At 37.6% G+C, this 26,256-nt stretch overlaps 2 protein-coding genes across 3 annotated transcripts in view; one reads left to right on the top strand and one right to left on the bottom strand.

Moving 5' to 3' along the window:
• The window catches only part of LOC132107724 (phenylalanine--tRNA ligase beta subunit-like), a 297,726-nt gene that overhangs the window by 69,636 nt on the left and 201,834 nt on the right, over positions 1 to 26,256 (bottom strand). The window lies entirely within an intron of this gene.
• The window catches only part of tiam1b (TIAM Rac1 associated GEF 1b), a 54,136-nt gene that overhangs the window by 8,437 nt on the left and 19,443 nt on the right, over positions 1 to 26,256 (top strand). Inside the window, exons 2-16 of one of the 2 annotated variants that reach the window (XM_059513874.1) lie at positions 6,463 to 6,563; positions 7,425 to 8,295; positions 9,691 to 9,900; positions 10,899 to 11,172; positions 12,202 to 12,374; positions 13,593 to 13,817; positions 15,319 to 15,504; positions 19,364 to 19,510; positions 19,713 to 19,787; positions 20,958 to 21,128; positions 21,508 to 21,612; positions 22,064 to 22,145; positions 23,143 to 23,229; positions 24,772 to 24,984; positions 25,218 to 25,310. In XM_059513874.1, coding sequence (XP_059369857.1) covers positions 7,435 to 8,295; positions 9,691 to 9,900; positions 10,899 to 11,172; positions 12,202 to 12,374; positions 13,593 to 13,817; positions 15,319 to 15,504; positions 19,364 to 19,510; positions 19,713 to 19,787; positions 20,958 to 21,128; positions 21,508 to 21,612; positions 22,064 to 22,145; positions 23,143 to 23,229; positions 24,772 to 24,984; positions 25,218 to 25,310 — 2,902 coding nt within the window. In that variant the 5' untranslated portion in view covers positions 6,463 to 6,563; positions 7,425 to 7,434. Of the gene's footprint in view, positions 1 to 6,462; positions 6,564 to 7,424; positions 8,296 to 9,690; positions 9,901 to 10,898; positions 11,173 to 12,201; positions 12,375 to 13,592; positions 13,818 to 15,265; positions 15,505 to 19,363; positions 19,511 to 19,712; positions 19,788 to 20,957; positions 21,129 to 21,507; positions 21,613 to 22,063; positions 22,146 to 23,142; positions 23,230 to 24,771; positions 24,985 to 25,217; positions 25,319 to 26,256 lie in introns of those variants that run through there. The other variant, XM_059513873.1, reaches the window with a different exon arrangement.

Genomic DNA, 26,256 nt, shown 5'->3' with positions numbered 1-26,256 from the left:
TTAAAACAACACTGATATCAAGCTGTTTATGGCATTTTTGCCATAAACCAAACATTCAATTTGAGGTCTTTTTGACAGAATTTTGTTGAATCCTTTCTGTTGTTGTTCTTGTTGTTTTTTTCTTTGCAGTTTGTATGTTCTGAGCAGAAATGCAGCCGTAATTGCTAGAACAGAAAGAGCTCATTTGGCTGTCTCTCAGGTTTTCTGTGTGTCTCGATATTGAGTCGACCTGTCACTAGAGGGTATCCACTGAAAGACCTGTCAATCATTCATCACACCACAGTGACCTCCCTGCACAGTTTTGCCAAAGGCACATACTTTAAAATCATAAAATGTTCTTATATTTCTGAACCTCATTACGCTGGCTGTGTTTTATATTGCATTCAGAGTTTCTTTCAGACAGATGTTAAATTTGTGCTGTTTTCATTAGCGCTGAATGCCCCTCGCAGCGTTTCTCAATTAAACGTTTCTACGGTCTCTAAATGAGAAAAACAGACACCAAAACAGCACTGCAATGGAAACACGATGGGTAATCCTGAATAAGAACGCTAGAAAATTATAGAAATGCACAAAGATGTTTAGTGTTTTTATTGTTTGTGATACAAAATAGTCAAGGGAATTTAGGAAATAACATCAGAAACTGAAGACATAGAAACTTGTTTGTCCAGTGTAATAGAAATATATTTGGCAGAGCTCAAATGGTGAATGTACACTCATATTGCTCATTCTGTTCTCCAGATGCATTGTGGGTATTACCAGAGCGGCTTGTTTTCAGACCATCTCCGATATCACGCTCTTGAAAACATCTCGTAAAAGAGGATCACCCCTGGAGCATGTCACAAAAACATCATGCCTGTCCTGGTACTTAAAAAACTAAATAACAGCGATTCCATTTCAGGTTTTTTCAGGGAACGGTCACATTACTGAAACTGCAGAAAAGTTTTGCCTGCAAAAGAGGTCAATTTTTAATAGTTAGCTGATGGATAAAGTGCCTCCAAACAGCTTTCAGTTGGTCAAAGTGGCAGATTTACATGACCAGCTTTAACATGAGGAAATTCTTATGAAATTTCAGATCATGTGGATTCCTATGGGCTAGTTGCATGTCTCCGCCATCTTGGATTTCCGGTCTTGCGAGTGTGTGCGTAGATATTTCCGGTTGTGCTAAATGTCAGTGCAGAGAAACGGAGAAGTCCAAATATTACTTTTTATATGTTTACAGGATTTATAATATCACTTCAAATGCAAATAAGATATACACTGCCATTATTACTATACTATAAATGTTAACTGAGCCAGTGGATTTGAAACTTGTGTATGTTTGGGTCTGGTGAATGAATTAAATGCACTAATGTTCACTACTGTTCACGAGATGAAAGTTGAACTCATGGTGTGTATACACAGCTACAAAATGTATTTTTATCTTACCAAATAGGTAAATGTACAAATTACTTATTTCTCAAAAATGTTTGCATTATTTATTTTTTTAATGAAATATTTACCTCGTGAGACGTGGGCTGCAATGTATCTTCAGAAGTATCCATTTCTCAGTTGTACACATACATCAGTCTGTTTCATCGTTATTTTCACAACATATTTTATTTACACAGTAAAAAATACATTACTAATTTTAATATGTGTTTAATCTGATAATTAATGCAAAAGAATAACAATATACATGGCTGCTCATAGACAGATAATGATTTATGCTGCAGATCTTTCACAAAACAAATAAACATAGATAAAAACACACATGAATGCAAACAGCGATCTTTTATTTAATGCAAACCTACCATAATTATATTACGTTTAATTGTACAGTTAGTTATAAATTATGTTATCAAATAAAGTTAATAAAACATGCTTTATCAGAAATCTCTGTGCGTCTTGTTTGACAGTCTGAAACATTGATCTTACATAACAGTCAGAAAAAAACCAGCTCTTCAAAAATGAAAAGTATTGCATATTTGAGTGGTTTGTGTTTGAAAGAAGAAATCCCCGTGGACCTGACGCTGATCCGCATAATCAACAGAAGAATAAAGCAATCTCCGCGTTGTATCTTGATGAATTTCCACAGAGGTACACAAAAATGTAGGGAGGATGTTTCCCCATGTTTTTGATATACCACTATCCTGTTAAATTTGAAAATCATTAATTATATACATCTAGCCAAGTTTCCCTTACAGTCAATGCGAGCGTCGCAAGACCGGAAGTATGCACACACTCGCGTCGCTGAAGCTCACCGGCGCCGTCTTGTGCACCTAGCCCATTGAAATGGCATGTGAAATTTGTTGAGCAACAGCAATCTTAAAGAGATAATCCATCCAAAAATGTAAATTATGTCATTATTTTCTCTCATGTTGTTCCAAATCTGTATGTTTTATGTGGAATATAGAAACATTTGAAGATGGTGGTAACCAAACAGTAAACAGATTCAGTTCCCATTAATTTTCATTTTATTTTTTGTTCATATAATGGAAATCAATGGCAACCCAAACTTTCCTCTGTGGAATATTGGAAGTCAATGGGAAGTCAATGGGAACCCCAAAAGTTTGTTTACCAACATTCTTCAAAATATTCCAAATAAGAAAGTTTGGGTTGCCCATTGACTTCTATTATATGGACAAATATGCAGAAGAAGTCAATGGGAACCCAAACTGTTTAGTTACCAACATTATTCATAATGTCTCTGAAGACAGAAACTTTGGATTCCCAATTACTTCCAGTATATGGACAAAAATACATTGGTACTGCTTAATTACCTTCATTCTTTAAAATATATATTTTTGTGTTCCGTAGAACAAATAAATGCTTTCAGGTTTGGAACAACTTGGGGATGAGTAAATAATGACAATTTTAATTTTTAGGTAGACTTTAACTAAGTTAGTCCGCTGGACTAGTCAGACTTGCAAGATCATCTCTGGAGATGATTTATTTAGGTTAATTTCATGTGGTTTATACATTAATTAGTTGTGGAGTTGCTGTCTTGTGTAATCCAGAATGTTAGTCATTGTAGTACTATGATAAGGTGCTGTGAATTAATTACCCAGCATGATCATCACAAACGGGCCCTCGCTGATTTTTTTGGCAGGAAATGTTCCTTTTTTTCCACCCTGCAGCAGCTGATGAATTTTAGGTTTTGTTTCCAGCTGCCTCTGAGCATTCCCAAGCTCCCACGCTGAGAAACACAGGACATGTTAAGCTTTGGGGCAAATAGTGCTGTTTTCACCTCATCGCATCTTAGCTTTCAGCCGTTGGTGGGCCGCTCTCAGACCGCTCTTCTCATGTCTCGACAGGTCATGGTATGTGTGTTCAGGGGACTCTAATAACAAAGGACTGCAAATGCACCTGTCACATCTTTGGGAGACTTGCAGGTAAACACGCAGAGCTGAGAAGCGGGTTTCTGGATCGCGTGATGGAGCCCCTGGGTGTGTTTGTTTGCACACCTCCTTGAATGAGGATTTTGGGTGATAGGATGTTTACGGCTGTTGGTTACGTCATCACTGGATTGGATAAACAACTCTGTCTGACGCCACACTGTTTTTGCTCTCTGCCAGGGATCATATCAGCTAAAGCAGGCCTTTATTCACTGAGAGGATATTCACACCGGCGCTCATCTCAATGACACAGAAACTGATAAAACAAGCATGCTTTGAATTTAAATGAGTGTGGTTTGAGTTGGCTCCTCTCTTTAACCTTTGTTTGGTGGCAGAGAAATGACAAGGCCAGAAATGAGCCTAAGGCCAGTTCAAAACATTTATATTTTTGCTTGACTTAGCAAATACTACTGATAAATTAAACAAGCAAAAATGTGATTGGTTGAGAATTGAGGCTGATAAACATCAGGCAGAATGACAGATATAGAGCTGTTTTTTCCTCCTCTATTCTTCAGCATCCATCAGCTCTTCTGTGAGCCTGCTGGAGAGCGTGTGAATGTGACGTGTCCTGATGTCCTCGTGATATAGAGCGGTTATTTTCCCTGTCAGAGGAGCCTGTGTGTTTTGATTTGTGCTGGTTAAGACACGATACACCATTAGTTACATCTAAAACAGGCTTATGGGATGCTTTATATCTTCACTTAGAGAAGAGTCTGAATCTATCTATCTGTCATTCTATCTGTCGTTCTATTGTTCTATCCATATTTAGTTCTATCTTTTGCATGCAGAGTCTTTTCAACATCTAGCCAAGTAGATTTCATGATGGAGGAAGATGGTTTTGTAACCTTTTCACATTTGTTTATTACTATATGGGGCAGATTGTGTCGACAGCTCTTTAGAACACAGCCTGAGGCCTGTGGGCACATCGAGCCAATGTCCTGAACTCACTTGTTTTTACCCATGAGCCTTTGCTCTTAGCTGCTGTAGTGTGAGAACTTTGATCGAGCATTGGGGATGTTGCTGGCCCTGTGCTGAAATGCTTTCTATTTTGGTGTTATCCTGATGGTGTACACTAGCATGTGTAGACCCCGCTCCGTCAGTGAAGGGCAGGCCTGGTTTCCACAGAGACACGGGATAATTTCTGTGTGTTTGCGTTTCCTGGAGTTTTGCAAATCAAATACTTGTTATCCTGTTTTGTTCCTGCTTTGCTCAGATGTCTCCTGTCAGCTTCTCTGCACTTTATGTTCCAAACAAGATCTCTGCGTCCTGGTCCTGATGCTTCGCTGCTGTCTGCGGTTGAGTTAGCAGCCCTGTCGTGAGCCTTTACTACTGTCTCTCAGCTCTGCTACACACTGACCTCAGATCTGCTCCGGTGCGTTACTCAGGACAGACAGAGAGATCCCACTCTGAGAGAATGAAGAATCTGAAACAGTTACAAGATGATCCCTCTGGATCCTGCTGTCTATAAGAAGCACACTGTTATGTTGATCCAACACTGAATGACTTACTTCTATGCAATACAGAATAAGATATATGTTAATTAATCCAAACATGAAAATTTGCAGAAAATGATCTCACCCTCAGTCAACCCGAGATGTAGATGAGTTTGTTTCTTCATCAGATTTGGAGAAATTTAGCATTACATCACTAGCTCACCAATGTGCCCTCTGTAGTGAATGGGTGCCGTCAGATTGTGAGTTCAAACAGCTGATACAGACATCACAATAATCCACAGCACTCCAGTCCATCAGTTAACATCGTGTGAAAGCTAAAAGATGTGTTTGTGAAAAACAAATCCATTAGTCACTTCTGGCCAAATTGTGAATTATCAATCCATAATGATATTTCTTAAAGTGGACAATTCAATCCCCTGTTGTCCTCTCACATCAAAATCCACCAACATATTTTTTTAGAGCTGTTTTGGACTATTTTGGCTAGTATACAGGCTTGATCTGTGCACATTTCTCTCCTGATTCAGATGAGAAGGTAATATTATGTATAGACAACTCATATTTTAGTCAAAAGCAATGGTTTAAAGTTAAAAACGCTTTAATAATGAATTTGTTTCATACAAACACACAGCATTTCACTTTACAAGATGGACAGGAGTGGTGTGGTTTATTGTGATGTTTTTATCAGCTGTTTGGACTCTCATTCTGACGGCACCCACTCACTGCAGAGGATTCTTTGGTAAGCAAGTGAAGTAATGCTAAATTTCTCCAAATCTGTTTTCATCTTGGATGGCCTGGGCGTGAATACAGTTTTAGCAAATGCTCAGTTTTAGGTGAACAATTGCTGTAAATCATGTGACTGGAACTGCAATTCCACATTGACCTTGAGCTGGTGATATTATTCATTTTTGTTGGCGGTTCACATTGCTTCTGGTGGGTTTTGTTTTTTTTGCCAAATCAACATGTGTAAAAATGCTTAGTCATCACAGGGTGAATTATCACTCTTGCTACGAGGGGGTCCATTGGGAAAATCCTGCATGAATAGGTTTTTAACTTCAGAATAATCATGAAACTAATCTCAGTGGAGTGTGTTCTTTGTGTTCCATGCGAATCTAATTCCACCGGATCAGTACGTGTCAGGAAATTTAGTGCCAAGTTTATCTTCAGCTTGTTAATGTTTGGGGTGTTTGTTTGAGGTTGAATCATTTTACTAGCAAGTATGCTATTCATTAGTATACTCTACAGCACGTGCAAACCGACCTCTCTCTCGTATCGTATGAAAAATGTGTCTTCATTGTGTATATATTTCCATTCATGCATGCGTTTATTGGAAACAGAAGTAACCGTGGGTTGATATATCTGCGACCACACACGCACAGCTTCTCATGTGACGGCTCAGAGCGAAGTCCGTCATCTTGCGTTTGTTGAAGCTGTCCAGAGCGCCTGAACATGTGTGGTCTCCAACCGCAGCGGCGAATCTCTTCAATCCCTCTTTCAGTTCTAATTCTGTCGTATTTCTCCAGGGTTAGTCTAATTTTATCCCACACCAGCTCGAAACCTCGTACTGCCTCAGAAACTGCTGTGTTTGGATTCTTTTGACTAGTAATTTATAACTCTCTTGCATTCTCTTTTTTCAGATTTTGGACGTCACCCGTAACGCCACGAAGGGCATGGTGGTAGTTGCTGATGTATGCAGAGTGAAATCTATCATGACTGTGATGTCATTGGCACACCGCTGGTAATTTCAGAAACAGTCATGCTGTACCTGTCAGACACAACTGAGGGTGTCATGCCAATTCATGTGTGAAACTCATTTGGAGTGAATATGATCTCACTAAGAATGAAAAAAAAAATAAGTATTTTATTTTTGAAAATGTGTTTTAATATGCTTAAGCTTACTGGATAATTCTAGAACTTCTAGATCTATCTATCTATCTATCTATCTATCTATCTATCTATCTATCTATCTATCTATCTATCTATCTATCTATCTATCTATCTATCTATCTATCTATCTATCTATCTATCTATCTATCTATCTATCTATCTATCTATCTATCTATCTATCTATCTATCTATCTATCTATCTATCTATCTATCTATCTAAAGATATATATACATACATGTATATATATATATATATATATATATATATATATATAGATATAGATATAGATATAAACAGTTCATGCAAAAAAGGTTTTGTATTTTTTTTCTGCATCATAAATGCAGTCAAATAACTGACCTGAATTATATATTTAAAAATTTTGTAACATATATAATTCATATTTTCAAAACAGTATTATTTTATAAATATTCAGACTTGATCATCTTTATCTTTACCTGCGAATTGTCATCCTATAATGCACTAAAATGAACCAGTGAGCTTATGAGTCATCTATCCTTAATCAGACTCTACCATGCAATTTAAATTTAATTGTCATATTGTTTTTATTCTTTAGCTGTATGACGAGGTGTTAAAAAATAATAAATAAGTGCATAAATAGCTGTCATTCAACTAATAACACAGTGCAAAACATCTTAATGGGTCAGTTATATTTAGTTGCATGACCTCTGTGTGTGTATCTGTCTGCTGCAGATTCTGAGCCATGGGTAACACAGAAAGTCATAGCGGTGGCCATGGATACTATGGAGATGGCCAACGCCAGCTCTCCCGTAAGCACATGTCCCGCTCGCTCCGCCTGTCCAGCAAGCAGACATACTGTTCCCGCCGAACGCCATCTGGAAAACCAGAGCACCGCAACTCTGAGACCAGCACGCGCTCCAGCAGCACTCCCAGCATCCCTCAGTCGCTGGCCGACCACGGCCTGGAGCCCTTCAACGACTCGGACATGCTGCCCAACTTCAGCGGCCCCATTTGGGTGGACCGTGTGGCCATGAATCTCCGACCCATGTCCTTCCACAACCATCCGGCTCATTCGCCCGCCGCCACCGCCAAACAAGCCGCGCAGGACGAGACCGAGCCACCGGAGGACATGACACTCGTCCAGAGCACCCGGGACAGTTCCCAAGAGGCGTCCAGCTTTAAAAAGAAGCGCTCTAAGTCTGCAGACATGTGGAGAGAGGACTCTCTGGAGGTGTCTTTATCCGACCTGAGCCAGGAGCACTTGACCAGCACGGAGGAGATCGGAGACACGCCGGACGACTGCGAAACCCGTTTACAGGCGTCCGCTCAGGAGCTGCTGGACTCAAACCGAGCCAATTCTTTAGACGAACTCTACGGACCGAAGAGCCCCGCCTGCAGGCCCCCACACGGACGCTATGCCAAATGGCACAAGGGCCGCGGCACAAGCAGAGAAGGTGACGAGGATAAGATGATCTCACCTTGTGAGGATGACGGAGCCGCGTACAGTGCATACACACTGCCCTGCCGCCGATCTCACTGTCTGTCGGAGGGACCGACCAATCAGCAAGGAGCTATGCAAGGGAGGCGGGCACAAACCATACAGGTGAGTTTGGATTGGGTAGCCCCGCCCACAGTTAATCTAATTGGTCATTACTCCAATGTTATACACCAAATACATTCTGGTTAGCTGTAATCCTGTTGTATTTCGCAACATTTATAAATACCAATATATATATATATATATACTTTTTTATATATTTAATCTAAAAATATTAAATATTAATTCCCTTATATTTTTATAATTATATGCATTAAAAAAAATATTAATAATGTGTGATGAAGTAGCACCAAACACAGTTCATGCAAAGATTGAAAGCGGATTGTCCATGTGTGTACACAGGATCTGCACACAAGCATTTAGTTTGATAAACATGAGCTTGAGTTTCTGCGCTGTTGGTGATGAACTTTGAGTCTACTCACTCTCCTGATCAGCGGCTCTCGTTGAAAGTGAATGGCTTTGTTTGAATGACTGGAGTCATTGAGTGTCAGTGTAAACGCCTGTAGGTGTGCAGTAAGAATGTGAGTGTAATGTTGTGTTAGTGTAGGTGTAGTCCAGGGAATTTTAGTCTTGCTATGAATGTTGACTGCGGTTAATCCCCCAGAATCCTCTGAATCTCCTCATGTAGAGAGACTGTACATATGAATGACTCATTTGTGTTGAGGTTCACACAGACTCCACTGTTGTTTCCCACCAGACAGTATTATGATTTCACAAGTCTCTCATCCCAGTCAGCTGTTGGCATTAACTAAAAAAAAATTATGGTATTATATATTTAATATTTTTATAAACAAAATACTTAAAAATCCAAATAGTTATAAAATATAACAGTATTTATATTCTACATTTTTTATAGATACAATAAAAAAGCCAAAATATTTATATTTATATAAATATAAAATATATTTTTTAATATATGTAAAAATCAAATAATATAAATTTCTTCTCTTATAAACATTATAAAGTATAAAAATAGAATGCCATTTATATTTTCTTTTTTTAGCAGATAAAATAAAAAAATATACTAAATCTGTATTTATTTGGCATTAATGTTATATATTTTTATAGTATTGGTTTGGTATTGTATTTGATTTTATATAGGTAACATAAAAAATCCCAATCATTTATTTTAAAATGTGATGGTATTTCTATTTTGTACATATACAGTATAAACATATTTTAAAATTATAGAAATATAATGGTGTTTTTATAGATAGAATAATTTGTTAAAATTATTATGCTACCATGGTTAGAAAAACGTGCACCAAGGTACTAGAATTTTAAATTAAGGACATTTTATGATCCAGATCCTAGAGTCAGAATTTTGTTTCTTTGGCTAGAAATTACTCTAATTTACTGGGACTTAAATTAAATCATTATCCATTTATCACAAATGATCATGGTATATGTTTCTTATTTATGTATTTGTTTCATGTTCAGGATGTCACAGCGGGAGACGGCAGTGATTATGAGGACAGCGGTATCGATGGGCTGACGGGGGACAGTGAGGCGTCTCAGCACCACGCTCGACGCTATAAGACCATGTCTGTGTCTTTCTCTGCTTACTCCACGTCAGCAGGGGGCGCCTTCACAGGGAGCGACAGTGGGAGCAGCAGCGGCGCTGGAGCAGGACCCTCAGATGGCACACAGGTGGGCAGTGTGATTATTGCTATTACTGCTGTTTCTTCAGTTTCTAGTTTATAATATGTCCCATTCAGACATACAGTAATATCAGACAGATGCAACGTCAGTGCAGGAAGATACTGGCCAAGTGAACATCATGCCACAACATCAGCAGGAAACATTCTGTCAAATGAGTAATGCTCATTAAAATAAAAGAAATATTTATAAATGGAATACATAATAATAGTATGATATTATGTCAGAATATTAATGTGTATCTGAAAAAAAAAATGAAAATGAAAAAGGCAAAAAGGAAAAGAAAAGAGTTGATAGTTTTTAAGAAATGGCATGATGTTATAAAATCAACAACCTTCAGTGTTAATGTGAATTCAAGTTTTTAATAACTGCTTTTCTTTTGATAAGTCCTTCCTTAGTTTTTTTTTTGTATTGCTTAATGGGTTAAATAAATAAAATAATATAAAAAAATGTGAAAATAAAATAATTGAATATGATGATATTTAATGTTTATTTAATGTTTTATTTTATTATGGTAAATTCTATTACATGTTAATGAACTATTGACATGGTCATTATAGCCAACATAATGTCAAATAATGAATGTGCATTCAAATTAAATATATGCAAATAAAAAATCAAATTACTGTTTTATTGATTGATTGATAAATACATATTTATTTTACCATACCCATACCATACCCCCCCCAATAAATTGTAGAAAATGTAAATAAAATAAATCCAACACCTTCCCCTTGTCTGTTTGTTTATTTTACCATATTTAGTAATACGCATTCGGCACCAAACACTGTAACTGTTTTTTCTAAACGATGAATGGTAAATTAAGTAGAAAAACAGACCAGAGAGCAAACCATGACCAAATGCACTTTCTTTCCATGAGACAAGGAGACAAGAGTTTAGTATGTTATTTGTAGGTTTGTGATGTAGTTCAGTGCTAACAGTCGAGCTGGATCTCTGTGTGTGTGTGTGTGTGTGTGTGTGTGGATCAGGGCATCTATGAGAACTTCCGTCAGGAGCTGGAGCAGAGCGTGAGTCCGCTGGAGGTCCCCGAGGAGAGAAGCTCAGCGTTCAGCGACGAGCAGAGCAGCGTGACCCTGAGCTCGGCTTACCACACTGACCCTCTGCTGAACGTGGCTGCTGTACAGGGGACCGTACGCAAAGCTGGGCGCCTCGCTGTCAAAAACTTCCTGGTGCATAAAAAAAACAAGAAGGTGGAGCTCGCCCCTCGCCGCAAGTGGAAGAGCTACTGGGTGTCCCTCAAAGGTGTGTGTGTGTGTGTGTGGTGTTTCTGAAAGCGATGTGAGCGGTTACCTGACACTGTAAACAGGTTTTACAGCTTCCTAGAAAGAGAAAGAGACGTTAGAAAGAGAAGAGGAGGATTATGTTTGTTGTGTTGTGTTATATGGGTAGGTTCAGAAAAACGCTCTTCAGAATTGAACGCCCATCATTCACTATTTTACCTCTAACACACTTGTTTGTTAAATATTCTGACTGAAAAAATTTCCCATATTTATTTTTCCTAATTTTTTAACCATTAATGCATTAATGCACCTGTTTTTTACCTTAACTATTAATAAGCAGCAAATGAAGAATTTATTAAGAAAAATGTTGTAGTTAATATTTAAAAATAGTTACCTATTCTAAAGTGTTACCAAAAACAGTTCAAAATATATTTTTGAAAAAAGTATCTTTCCTCACTCACCAAAGCTACATTTAAAAAAAAAAAAATAGAAAATACTGTTAAAAAGTAATATTTCAAAATATTATTATTATTTGGGAATATTGTAAAATGTAATTTAATCCTGTGATAAAAGCTGAATTTGTTTGAGATAGAAATCTTTTGTAACATTATAAAAGTCTACACTGTCAACCTAATGTGTCTTTACTGAATAAAAGTATTAATTTATTAAAAAAAATACCCTTACCCGCCTCAAATGATATTTAGTAAGTATTTAGTATTTAGTAAGTTCCTCATAACTGGATACAGACAGTGAAACTCTGTATCTTTCCCAACAGTGTGAAAACAGAACAAAATCAAAGCTGAAAAAACAATCCAATAAGAGTTTGCGTATTTTATTGGATCCTCTTTTAGAAAGCAGTGTTGCATTTCTTATTTTGGCCACTGGAGAGCAGAGTTCAATCAATAAAGCTGTAAAACTCCATTCTATTGGCTATCCTGCTTCTGTTCCTGTGGAAACAGCAGCTCAGAGACAATCTGTAGTGTTAATTGAACTCACGTGAACAACTCTGAATTTCTGATGCTTGAGTGAATGTTTTAATCTGTCCTCCCAGGGTGCACTCTGTTTTTCTATGAGACGGACGGCCGGTCGGGCATCGATCACAACAGCGTCCCTAAACATGCCGTGTGGGCCGAGAACAGCATCGTCCAGGCTGTCCCAGAACACCCCAAAAAAGATTTTGTCTTCTGCCTGAGTAACTCGCTCGGAGACTCCTTCCTTTTTCAGGTAACTCAACATCTCATACTAAAACTGAAGAGATAATGTAACAGACTGAGTTTAATAAATGAACATTTGACTCTAGTCAACACGGTTTGACTAATATGTCCAGAATAATACCATATACACTGTTTGCAGCCTTCTGTGTTTTCTAGTTGTCTATTAAACCTGGCATTGTTGGCTCTTTGACAAATTGCCCTTGTTCCTCATTTGTAAGCTGCTTTGGATAAATGCATAAATGTATATGTAATTTTTTTTTTACAGTATGTAAACAGTATTTCACCCTAACTTTATTTTAGGGTGATCATATGTGACCCTGGACCACAAAAACAAGTCTTAAGTCTCAATTTTTCGAAATTGAGATCTATACCTCATCTGAAAGATTTATGGTTTGTTAGTATCAGACAATATTTGGCCGAGGTACGACTATTTGAAAATCTGGAATCTGAGGGTGCAAAAAAATCTAAATACTGAAAAACCGAAAATAAAATCGTCTTTGAAGTTGTTCAAATGAATTCTCAGCTATGCATATTACTAATCAAAAATTAAGTTAAAATTTTTTACAAAATATCTTCATGGAACATGATCTTTACTTAATATCCTGATGATTTTCAGCATAAAAGAAAAATGTATAATTTTGACTCATACTATGTTTTTTTGGCTATTGCTAAAATATATACCCCAGCGACTTAAGACTGTTTTTGTGCTCCAGGATCACATATGTCCTCTTTTTTCTGGACATGGCATCCATTTCTAAGTTGCCTATAATGTCCTTATTTTGGCTTTGTTCTCCGATTGACTGAGTCCTCATACATTGCATGTATGCATATTTGCATTGCTTTGACTGTTTTCTATAAATCTCACCTCTTTGTAAGCCACTATTGGTCGATAATGTACAATGCCTGCATGCTATTGGTCAAATTAGTTTTCAGTCATTACCATCAGAAAGTATGAAAACAATAGGAAACAAAGCCAAAGACATTTTAGGCAATTTCGAAATCCCAGCCAGGACATGTCCATAAAAAAAGATGACATGGTCTGCCTAGTTAGAATGGAAAGTCATATTGAGATCATTGCATTGTGGGATGCCATGTTATACCAGCTTAAATACCACATATTCCATGCATATATCGTGCATAGTATACATATACTATGTTCTGCAAGAAAGGGTAGAGAAATTAGTTAATATGCTATTTTTAACCTTTGACCCTTGACTTCTTTCTGTAGACCTGCAGCCAAACTGAGCTTGAGAACTGGATCACGGCCATCCACTCGGCCTGCGCCGCGGCCGTCGCTCGTCAACACCACCGTGAAGACACGGTGCGACTGCTGCGGGCCGAGATCCGTAAGCTGGAGCAGAAGATCGACATGGATGAGAAGATGAAGAAAATGGGAGACATGCAGCTCTCCGCTGTCACCAACGCCAAGAAGAGGAAGACCATTCTGGAACAGGCTAGTGATCGGTTATTTACCATGTTTGGGCCTGAATTACCCACAATCCAACATGTTTAGAGTCAAAACATCCTCTGAAAGAGTAACCAAGCAGCACAATCACATCTAGTCAGAACATATTTGATGTTGAGGGGATTCTTTTATATAATAATAAAATGTTTAAGAGTAAAATGTCAATGTTTTTTTAAAAAGAAGTCTCTTCTGCTCACCAAGGCTGCATTTATTTGATCAAAAATACGGTAAAATCAGCAAAATTGTGAGATATTATTACAACTTACAAACAGCTGATTCCTTTGTGATTATATTTTAAAATGTAATTTATTTCTCTGATCAAATCTGAATTTTCAGCATCTCTACTCCAGTCTTAAGTGTCACATGATCTTCAGAAATCATTTTAATATGCCGATTTGTTGCTCAAGAAATATATCTGATTATTACCTATGATGAAAATGTTTGTGCTTCTTCATAGTTTTGTGGAAACTGTGAACAGTTTTTTCAGAATTCTTATATAATAATAGCATTAATTTGAAATCTATATAAAATCTGTATAAAACATTACACTTGTACTTACAGTGACTTTTGATCAATTAAATACATCTTTGCTGAAAAAAAGAAGTAATATCTTTCAAATGACCCCAAACTTTTAAACAGTGTAGGGTAGACACTGAAAAAGAATGAGTGCACCTTTAATATACAATAATATGGAGTGAGATTTTGGACAAATGCGCATCTTCCCAGCACAACATGATGAAAAGAGAAACAAGTGAGGGGCTGAGTGTTGGCTGCAACACAAAAAGTGTTGGTTTTGCTGTTAAAGAGTCTGTCAGTGCTTTGTTTTCCATGATTATTATATCAATATCACACTAACGTCCTCCGCTGTATTACTGCAGATTTGCATCACTGTAATTCTGATGCTGTCACAATGTTGACAGTACATTGATTCACTCCACACACTTGCTGCAGAAGTTCACGTTCCACTCAATGGATGTTTATGTAAGAAGCGGAGCTCAGAATGGCCCGCGGCCCATCAGGAGGAGGGTTAGCGGGTGCCTGTGTGTTTGTGTGGGTTTTTCATTTTGGCAGCGTTGGGTTACACATTGTGCTCTGGTGAATGGCAGCAGGGTCGAGTTCCTAGGCAGTCCCAGACCTCGCTGCCAGTGGAATTTGTGGCGCTGTCGTTTGCTACTTTGTGTGTTGTCTGGACCGCTGCCCCCTCCACCGCGTCTTCCAAAAAACATCCACCCCATAGTGGCTGGGAGGAGACGCCGTGGTGTTTAAACCCACTCCACTGCCCTTCAAACACCATTTTATTAGATCAAACCAGACCAAACACAAGGCACGGAAGCTCCTAGATATCTAGAGATGGTCCTGTAAGGCTAAATGTAATGTTTTGACCTTGTTTTCGAGAGAATGAAATAATCATTTTGACAACTCTCACATGCCGCTGGCCTGCTGTAAACTGTGTTCTAACCAGTAACTTTTTCTCTTCTCTTCCTCACAGATTTTCCTGTGGGAGCAGAATTTAGAGCAGTTCCACATGGATCTGTTCCGCTTCCGCTGTTACCTGTCCAGCCTGCAGGGGGGCGAGCTTCCCAACCCCAAACGCCTGCTGGCCTTTGCCTCCCGTCCCACCAAACTGGCCATGGGCCGACTAGGGATTTTTTCAGTCTCTTCCTTCCATGCACTGGTAATTACTTTTAAATTTATTATTATTATTTTCCATAATTTATTCCATCATTTTGTTCCTATTTTTTGCAAATGCTCGATTTCTTGTATTTTGTGTGTATATATATATATATATATATATATATATATATATATATATATATTCTATTTATTGTATATATTTTTATTTTATTATATATTTGTGTGTTACCCTGGACCACAAAACCAGTCATAAGGGTCAATTTTCAATTCAGATGAGTTAAACATCATCTGAAAGCTGAATAAATAAGCTATTCGTAGATGTATGGTTTGTTAGGATATGACAACATTTGGCCGAGATACAACTATTATAAAATCTGGACTCTGAGGGTGCAAACTATATAAAATCGCCTTTATAGTTGTACAAATGAAGTTCTTAGCAATGCATATTACTGAATAAAAAATTAAGTTTTGATATATTTACAGTAGGAAATTTACTAAATATCTTCATGGAACATGATCTTTACATAAGGGGATACTCCACCCCAAAATGAACTTACACTCACTTACCCCCATGTCGTTCCAATCCCGTAAAAGCTTTGTTCATCTTCGGAACACAATTTAAGATATTTTGGGTGAAAACTGGGAGGCCTGGGACTGTCCCATTGACTGGCAAGTAAGTTACACTGTCAAAGTCCAGAAAAGTATGAAAGACTCGTCAGAATAGTCCATCTGCCATCAGTGATTCAACCGTAACGTTATGAAGTGACGACAATACTGTTTGTAAGCGAAGAAAACATTTATATTTATGTTTACAAATTATGTTTATGTTTACAAAACTTTATTCAACAATTCCTTTATCAACAATCTCCTCTGTGTCTCTCCACATTCCTCAAACTGCCTAAACTCTTCTGTGACAGCCGCGCCACAAGATGCTCTGTTTTCTTTCAAATCAAAGCTAAATACATGTAGAAACAGCGCATTCTTGTGGCGCGGCTGACACAGGTGAGCATAAGCAGCATACGGTGATGTGGAGAGAAGCTTTTAAGGGTTTGGAACAACACTGGGGCAAGTGATTACTGAATTTTCATTTTGGGGTGGAGTATCCCTTTAATATCCTAATGATTTTTGGCATAAAAGAAAAGTAAATAATTTTGACCCATGCAATGTTTTTTTGACTATTGCTAAAAATATAAAGACTGGAGTTGTGGTCCAGGGTCACACACATTTATAATTTTTTTATTTTATTTATTTATTTATATTTTATTAAAATATATATTTAAAACTATAATTATTTTATAAAATTAAACTTTAGTTATAATTTATTATATTAACATATGTTAGATTTTAGATGCTACATGTGAGCGCGGAACTTCTGATACTTGCAGCATGATTGCATGTATATTTCTGAGCGGCAAAAGTGATAGATCTGTAAAGCAATGTATTGTGAGAGGGCCGTGTGCCACCGTGTCCGAAATAACTCAAAATAATACACCACAAAGTTAATAACGCATTAACTTGCCCAGCCCTACTTAAACTGTATTAAATGAAACTGTATTTAGATATTATTTCATTAATCCTACAGTTTTTTTGTGTGGCCGGTTTTTGTGTTTTAGAGATTTCAATCTTTCTCCTTTCAAGTAGACATAGAAAACAGCTCTCTGGTGGCTTTAAGGAAATTTACTTTGACTGAAACGTTTTGAAACGTTTGGTATCTAGTGTATTTCAAACAGACTCATGGCTTAGAAACCCACATCAAGAGCATCAGTATCGCTCTATTTTTACCCAGAATGCATGTATTAACCTGCTTCCTTCCCACCTTTCAGTATTGGTGTACGTGGGTAATGGATTTTGGCATATAAAGAAACAGTAGTTGAAGGGTTGGTCTGTGTATTTTCTCTTGGATGTGGGCCACGGATCTGGCTGATCAATACCATCCATCTTCAGATTCGCTTCCAGCTCTGGCTTTCTGTGTAGGAGCAAGAGGACACTGGGATACAGGGAGATTTTATTTTTGTCTGTGCAGCTTGGATGATTTTTTGGGGTGGAGGGGTTGGGGAGGTTTTTCAGCATTAACATTCTGAGAGGATGGAGAGAGAGGATAAGTGTTGAGTCCAAATGAAGTGCTGTTGGCCCGTGTGCTGTTCTTCACAAATAATAGCTCGGTTCAGAGAAGTGGAGAGGGTTTTTGATGCAGCCCGAGTGCTTTTCTCCATCAGGAGACCCAGAAATGCCACAGCGCGTTCAACACAGAAAGCGTGTATAATTTTTGAATGACACTGAAAAGAACTCGCCAAACACTTCACTAACCTTTAAAATTCATCTGTACCCGAGTGACCACAGGAAGCAAGTTGTTTTTGTGTGTTTTCTGCTTATTTCTAATCTCTAAATGAGTGTGTTTATTTATTTTATAAAGGTGATTTTGGTAGAGGATGTCACATCTACTTAAGTGTTTTTGCTGAAAACGTATGAAAGAACAGTGATGGATGAAATCAATCCTCTTGATATATATATATATATATATATATATATATATATATATATATATATATATATATATATATATGTATATGTATTTTTTTTTTTTGAGAACATAAGAGAAGAAACAATTGTAGACTGACTGAATGCAGTTTATGGAGAAACATTATCCTGAAAATGGTGTGATGGGGATTTGTCTTGTAGCTTTGTATTCAGCAAGCACACATGCTTCTGCTTTCTTATTTCATTAGTGATTTAAATGCATTAGAACTACAGAAAATGCATTGATTACTCAGTCACCATTAATGACAATCAGTGTTTGTGAACTTTGTGTTTTCTAAGGGAAAAAATCTAAAGCAGATACGATCAGGACAGAGGCTTTCCTACCAAAAATCAGAAAAAGCAGCTGTATTTTGGATGACTAGTTTAGCCCAGCTAATGACCAGTATAGTAGCAATCACTTTAGACCAGCGGATGACCAATTTAGTCGAGCTTACATCTAGCTTGCTCTGCTAATGACTAGTTCAGACCAGCTAAGGATGCATTTAGAGTAGCTAATGGCCCATTTAGACCAGCTCTTGACCAGTTAGACCAGTTAGCGACTAATTTAGACTAGCTAATGAACCATTTAGACCAGACCTCATGGCTAGTTTAAACCAGTGAAAGACCTGTTAAGGCCAGCTCTTGAAGACTTAGACCAGTTTAGACCAGCTCATGACCAGTTAGACAAGCTAATGACTGGTGACCAATTTAGACTAGATCGTGACCAATTTAGTCTAGCTAATGAACCATTTAGATCAGAGCTCATGGTCAGTTTAGACTAGCTAAAGATCAGTTTAGACCAGCTAATATCCCATTTAAAACATCTGGCGACCAGTTTAGACTAGCTAATGAAGCATTTAGACCTGCTCTTCGCCAATTTAAACAAGTGAAAAAAAAAACAGTTTAGACTAGCTACTAACCCATTTAGAGTAGCTAATGAATGATTTAGACCAGCTAGTGACCCATTTAGACCAGTTCGTGACCAATTTAAACTAACTATCAACCACTTAAGACCACATAATGACCCATGAAGACCAGCAGCTAATGACTAGTTTAGACTAGCTAATCACCAATTTAGGCCAGCAAATAACCCATTTAGACTATCTAAAAACCAGCTTGCACCTGTAATGAGCAATTTTGACCAGCAGCTAATGACCCATTTAGACCAACTAATGACCCATTTATATCCATATTCTTTTACAACTTGTGAATGAAGCTGACGACTGAACATCAGTGTGAGCGAATCAGTGAGAATGAGTTTTCACCGAGCATCTGTGTTCATATCTCAGACTCCTGCTAGGAGCAGTCTAGTCAGTTTGATCGCTGGGACACGCAGTATGAATGTCGTCCCTGTACCTCATGCAGCTATTTTGTGTCTGTAGGTGGCGGCTCGCACTGAGAGCGGCGTGAGGCGCCGAACGCAGGCGATGTCGCGCTCCACCAGCAAACGCAAGAGTCGCTTCTCCTCACTGTGGGGTCTGGACACCCACTCCAAGAGAAAGAGTAAAGGTCATCCCAGCATTAACCAGGTATACTACACACAAACACACCTAATTCACACTTAGTGTTTTCTTCCAGAACACATAAACATGCATATGCACAGATCAACCGGCTCTGCTTAAAAAATAAAATGCACATTTTTCAAAACGCAGATGAAATGCATACTACATTAAACACATACAGTTGGTTTTAGTGGGTGACTGCTGAATGTTAGTTGTTATTTTTAAACAGGTTTTTGCAGAAGGAGATGATCCAGTTAAGAGTCCTCTAGAAGGCATGTTTGAGGGTTCTTCTAGTGAGACAACGGTAAGAAACACGCATCTCTCAATACTACACTGTATCTGCAAAAACACACAAAATACTGTACATACCCCTGCACCAAATCAAAGCAGCCGTGTTCAGGGAGATGCGCTCTGGGCCGGATCTCTGGAGTGGGTTGGCAGAGATGTGGGCGTATATTTCTCACTGTTGTTGGCGGAGGTGTGGGCATTTGTGGTGTAGGAATGGTAGAGATGGTTGTGCTATTATCCACTGACCTGGGGCCCAGATAAGAGTGTCAATGCTCTGATTCAATCACTCAATCACAAGCAGTGAAAGAAAGATGAGATTACAGTGCATTATTATCCACGTTTAAAGGCTGTGTTCAGATGTTTGGGTCAGTAAGATTGAGTGTTTCTGAGAAGTCTCTTCTGATCACGAAGACTGCATCTATTTGATCAAAAGTAAAGTGATATTGTGAAATATTTTTACAGTTTTCTATTTAAAACAGTTTTCTAAAATGTAATTTATTCCTGTGATCTAAGCTGAATTTTCAGCATCATTACTCTAGTCTTCAGTGTCAGATGATCCTTCAGAAATCATTCTGATCTGCTGATTTGCTGCTCAAGAAACAGTTCTTATTATTATCATCAATGTTGTGCTGCTTCATATTTTTGTTTAAACCATGATGCAATTTTTTCAGGATTCTTTGAAAAGGTTCAAATGATCAGCATTTATTTAAAATATCGTTTTTAACATTCTAGACATCTTCACTGCCACTTTTCATCAAGTTAATTCATCCTTGATTACTAAAAAAACTTACTGACCTCAAACTTTTGAACAGTAGAATAATAGTAGCACAAAAGTCAAAAGAATCTAATTCTAATATTTCTTCCAGTTCCGTGATCACAATGGAATTTGACTGTCAAGTGTGAAACAGTACACAGAACAATATGCTGTGTATTACATGCATGAAAATGTGTTTTTTAAATGCAGAAAATGTGCATAGTGTACACAAAATAAGTAATAATGTAGTATGATATTTCAAATATATCTCATCTATGCTAGAAGTTATTAGCACACAGTGCACCTCAGATAGGCAATGAGTTCTTAGAAATGATGAGATGAGGATGATCATCATTTCACATGATTAACAGCATCTTTAAAGGTCTTGTTCACAGCTGCGGCTTCACCGTGCTTTCATTTATCACACTACAGAAAGAAACCAAGACCCCAGTGAAAGGTCTGCCAAGACCCAGCACAGATCATGACATCTGGTCCAGAGACCACCTCACTCCATCATGGGTGCTGCTGCCAAACGACCAGCCTGTGTTAGCAATCATCCAACCCGGAGAGTCGGCCCTCGACATGCTGGAAACCATCTGCAAGGTAACGCCAAGAAACCCAAGATCTTTCTAGTGCAAGAAACAGTCATCGTTCTCTTCTGGTGCCAGCTTTTTACATTCACAGAGCCGCTTCAGTCTTTGAGCGATTGAATGTCAGTTTGAAGGTCACTGGCGTAGTAAACTCAGATGCTTTAAAGTTTTTAAAGTCTCAAGAATGTGTCAAGAAATGTATTTGCTTTTCTCTTGCTGCACGCAGAATAAAAATGTGCTGCATCCTCTCTGATATTAGCGTTTGGGCCTTTTAGCATGTGATTCCTGTCCATCTGGCCCACTGAGAAGAAGATACAGCCCAGAAATGTCTTGGCTTCGCTCTTCATCCATTAAACGTGTGTCTGCTTTCATCTCTCCTGGTCTCACTCCAGGCTCACCAACTGGACCCCACTAAACACTACGTGCGGCTCAAGTTCCTCATTGAGAACCAAGTGCAGTTTTATATCCCCAAACCGGAGGAGGATATTTATGATCTGGTAGGTTTGGAGTTAAACTCTCTCTCCCACCCGCTGCTTAGATGCTGTCTCATTACTTTCATCCTGCTGGGACATCACACTTCATCCAAACACCCTTTCTCTTCCTCTCTCCTTCACGCTTTAATAACAAAATCTTAATTTTTTTCCTGTGGAACACAAAAAGAGATGTTTTGCTCCATCTCTCCTAAAGAATTCCTTATTTTATGCTACGCTTAAAAGAGAAGCTTCACTTCTCTACAGCCATCATCCTTAAACTTCTGCTCAATGTCTTCATTCATTATGTTTCGAGTGTCCGGGTCAGACACAATCAATCAAGAGGGAACATAAAGTTCTCTGCCTGTGAAATGTGATCTGTATTCTGTCACTCTCGCCCTTTCATGTCAGCCCATGTGTGTGTTGTTTATGCTGTTGTGGAATATTAATGAATCACATCCTGTGCTCTTCTTCTCAGCTGTATAAGGAAATCGAGCTGTGCTGTAAGATCAGGAAGGTCATCCAGTTTGATCGGGATGAGTCCTGCATGATCGGCTACGGTGAGAGCCAAAAATGTGTTATGTTCATCAAATCATGTCCGGTTTACATCCACCTCTTTATTCAGGGAATTTTACAACGGTACCTGGAAAAGTAATGAAAACGACAAGTGTTTGCTGTAGTTTTTTTGGGGTTTTGTTTTTTATGAAAAGTTTACATATATGTACAGTATGTTAAATTGTCATCTCATGGGGGATGACATTAGATCACATGACCAGCCGAATCCTACTAGCTTTATCTCAGTAAACTGCATGTTTTTGGACTCACAATTATGAATTTACAGGATATATTAAATTTCATTATTAAAAAGGGTTGCTTTTGCCCTGATTCTACATCCACATCACAAAATGTCAATATATTCAGTAAGTCGTAGCAATGTTATTTTAGTATTATTAAGGTACTATTAAAGTCTTTATTAATGATTTAAATTAGCTTTTGTTTTTCAATTTTACATTAGTTTCAGTTCAAGTTTAAGTAATTTTGTTGTGCTTTTGTCATTTTTATATTAATTTATATATTTTTATTTCAGTTTTAGTGATAGTTTTAGTACTTCAACTCATTTATTTCAGTTAGGTTTTTTTCATTTAATATTTATTTTTATATCAGTTTTATTTCACTTACAAAAAACAGTTTTTAATACTTTTAGTTAATTAAAACAACAGTCGTAGAAGATTATATTTGTTACTTTTATTAAATTATTTATTTATAATTTTTTTTTTTTATTTATTATCATTATTAGTGTTATTTATTTATTGCAATTTTGTATTCAGTTGCAGTTATTTATAATTCTACAATAATTTATTTTATTGTCCATGGAAGAACAAAGAATTCAAATGTGTTTATAATGACATGATGGAGAGTAAGTGATGGCAAAAAATAGTTTTTGGGTGAACTGACCTTGTAAATGTAAGGTTGCAGGTTCAAACCCTATGAGGTTTGCTTCATGATTATACTTGATTATGACGTCTATCACTTCATCCATCTGTCTGTCTCTTGCAGGTTTTTCCATTTCAGTGGTGGAGGAGGACAGCGTTCAGCAGCTCTATATCACTGACGTGAGAGCTGGAGGATTAGCGTTCGCTAAAGGTTCATTAGCTCGTTTCACCTCCTAATTACATTCTCTTTCTCTTTTAACCCGTCTCTTGGTTTGTTCTTTTTTTCTCTGTCTGCTGAGCATCTGCTTAGGAATCAAGCTGGATAAGTAATTGCTGTGATATCAACGCTGTGCTCCTGGTGTTATGTAACATGCTGTCAGCTCTGAGAGCCAAAGATTGCAGATTTATTCTCAACCCTTCTAAACTCTGAATAATGAGAAACGATAGAAGGAATCAGAGAGGCGATTAAAGTCTTGTAACAAACCAAGGAACAAGGAACTTGATGCATTAAATGGAACGTATCATGCAAAACAGGATTTTCCTTTCTCATTTTTGAAGATTTTTTTTTAAAAGCATTTACAGACATTTTGCATACAGGAACCTTAAAGGTACAGCATTTAGAGACATTAGAGATTAAAGTGCTCTTCATAAACAACAACATGTTGCACTGAACTATTTTACAGTAGTGAATGAATTTTAAGTACATTTTATATTCAGCATTTTTCTTACTTTCTTAACTGGACATGACCTAATATTATAAGGGGATTTCAGGGAAAAATATAGAATATGGTCCCCTTAAATGACCATCAAGGCAAGCTTATCTTGACACCCAGACACTGTCAACACCCTGAGTAAGACTCTCTGAGTGATGTCTGCGTGATCAGATTGGTCAGAATCAGGTTCGTCCGGCTTATCGCTGACATTTCACATCGCCCAGAGAACTGGGTCAAACCCGCAAGCTATAGGGCCTAAAGGAAAAGCTAGAAACAGTCTCTTTTTATTGCATCTATTTATTTTGCTGCTGGCCTTCACATCAGTAAGGACAGGACATTGTATTATTATTAAGACATATTTCAAATTGATATATTGAATATTTAAGTAGAAAAGATTTAGGAAAGTACTTCATTTTATGTGTTGCGGTCTTGTTGAATTGTACAATGTGAGCTTTCCATATCAGAGTGGAGTTTTAGTAATTCAACTTATTAAATTTAGTTACTTATTTAAGCTTATTTTATTTCAGTTGATTGCCAATGAAACATTTCTACGTTTAGTATTAGCATGTTTTTAATCTGATATTTATTTTACCTTAAATTTGCTTTAATTTTATTTCAGTTTTCAGTAGTTCTATTTTTGTATTTATTATTTTGTATGTATTGCAATTATTTTTGCAGTTTTTGTTTTTATCTGTATTCATAATGGTTTAAGGAGAAGAAACAAAATTTTTATTTTTTTATTTTTGCATTAATGAATCACGCAAAATAAGACCATTATGATGTCTTAAACCAATAAATAGGGGTCCGTTTTTGTGTCATGGTGTATTAAGGACCAAAAACTCACAATCTTCACAGTTTTTCTATCCTTTGTTAAAAAAATTAAAACTTCTTCAATTGTTTTTTTTTGTTTTTATTAATTCCTTTCCAGCTCACTATGCATTTAACAATTTCATCCATTTTGCATATCTCAAGATGTCTATGATTGCAATTTTCTGCTACTTAATTATTGATGAAATATTCCCGTATTGAAATGATTGCAGGTCTGAATGCGGGAGATGAGATTCTGCAGCTGAATGGGAAGGACGCCCGCACTCTGACCTTCTCTGACATGAAGGTGGCGTTCGCTCAGGTCTCTCTCTCTCTCACCGTCAACACGCTGCCCCCTGTTGACCGCCGGCAGCTCTGCTTCCTGCCACCGAGACGCTCGGACGCTGTGGACAACCTCTACACAGACATCTTCTCTCAGAGTCAGGGTGAGGGAGCACAGAGACCGCTGACCCGTTTATTTGACTTCAATTTATATAATGCTTTAAAATTAACTGCTAACTAGTTTATGTAAAATGCAACACTTTTATACGATATAAACTAGATTTCATGCTCTTTCTTTAAACAGCCTAAATATGAAAAGAAATGCATATTTAATATATAATCCAGAAACTGAAAATTAAATTATCTGAAAATTACAAAAAGAATTGTGTTTCCACAGAGGAGATTCTTGATGATGGTGTAGGTCTGATTGTGGAGTCTTCAGGAGACAGTTTAGACGACGACTCGGAGCTCTTCGCTGAGTTTGATGACTATGGAAAGGTAAAAAGCTCTGCTTACCTGATCTAAGTTTTTCTTGAAGATATTAGCCTGGATCTTGTTTGGCTCCACCCGTAATGACGGGACACTTTTCCTGTCTGTGCGTGGGTTTCGTTCACACTCACCAAATCTAGAACTGCAGGCCTTCGAGACTCTGAACTCTGAGCGAGAAGAATCACACTGCAGAAACACTTCACCATCTGTCATCTGTGCTGTATTTAAACAGAGGGACGCTCACAGTTCAGTCCCTTTCTGTAATCTGTTGTGTCACACTGATAAATTAGTCTGTTAATTGCTTTCTATCTATCTGTCTGTCTGTCTGTCTGTCTTTCGGTCTGTCTGTCTGTCTGTCTATCTATCCATCAATCCCTCTATCTATCCATCAATCCCTCTATCTATCTATCTATCTATCTATCTATCTATCTATCTATCTATCTATCTATCTATCTATCTATCTATCTGTCTGTCTGTCTGTCTGTCTGTCTGTCTGTCTGTCTGTCTGTCTGTCTGTCTGTCTGTCTGTCTTTCGGTCTGTCTGTCTGTCTGTCTATCTATCCATCAATCCCTCTATCTATCCATCAATCCCTCTATCTATCTATCTATCTATCTATCTATCTATCTATCTATCTATCTATCTATCTATCTATCTATCTATCTATCTATCTATCTATCTATCTATCTATCTATCTATCTATCTATCTATCTATCTATCCCTCTGTATATCCATCTATCCCTCTGTATATCCATCCATCCATCACGTCTATCCCTCTGTCTTTCTATCTTTCAAACTACTTTGTATCTGTTTATCTGTCCATTCTTCCATCTCCCTCCGTCTGTCTGTCTGTAATAATGAACTGTCTGCAGTGTATCTTGTGCCAGAAGCTTTCACTGAGCGTTTGGAGATAATTAGTTCACGTTAAGACGGTTGACAGTAAAACAGA

This window comes from Carassius carassius, chromosome 28 (genome assembly GCF_963082965.1).
Source record: "Carassius carassius chromosome 28, fCarCar2.1, whole genome shotgun sequence".
In the NCBI taxonomy this organism is placed as follows: Eukaryota; Metazoa; Chordata; class Actinopteri; order Cypriniformes; family Cyprinidae; genus Carassius; species Carassius carassius.
This window is presented reverse-complemented; position numbering and strand designations above follow the sequence as displayed.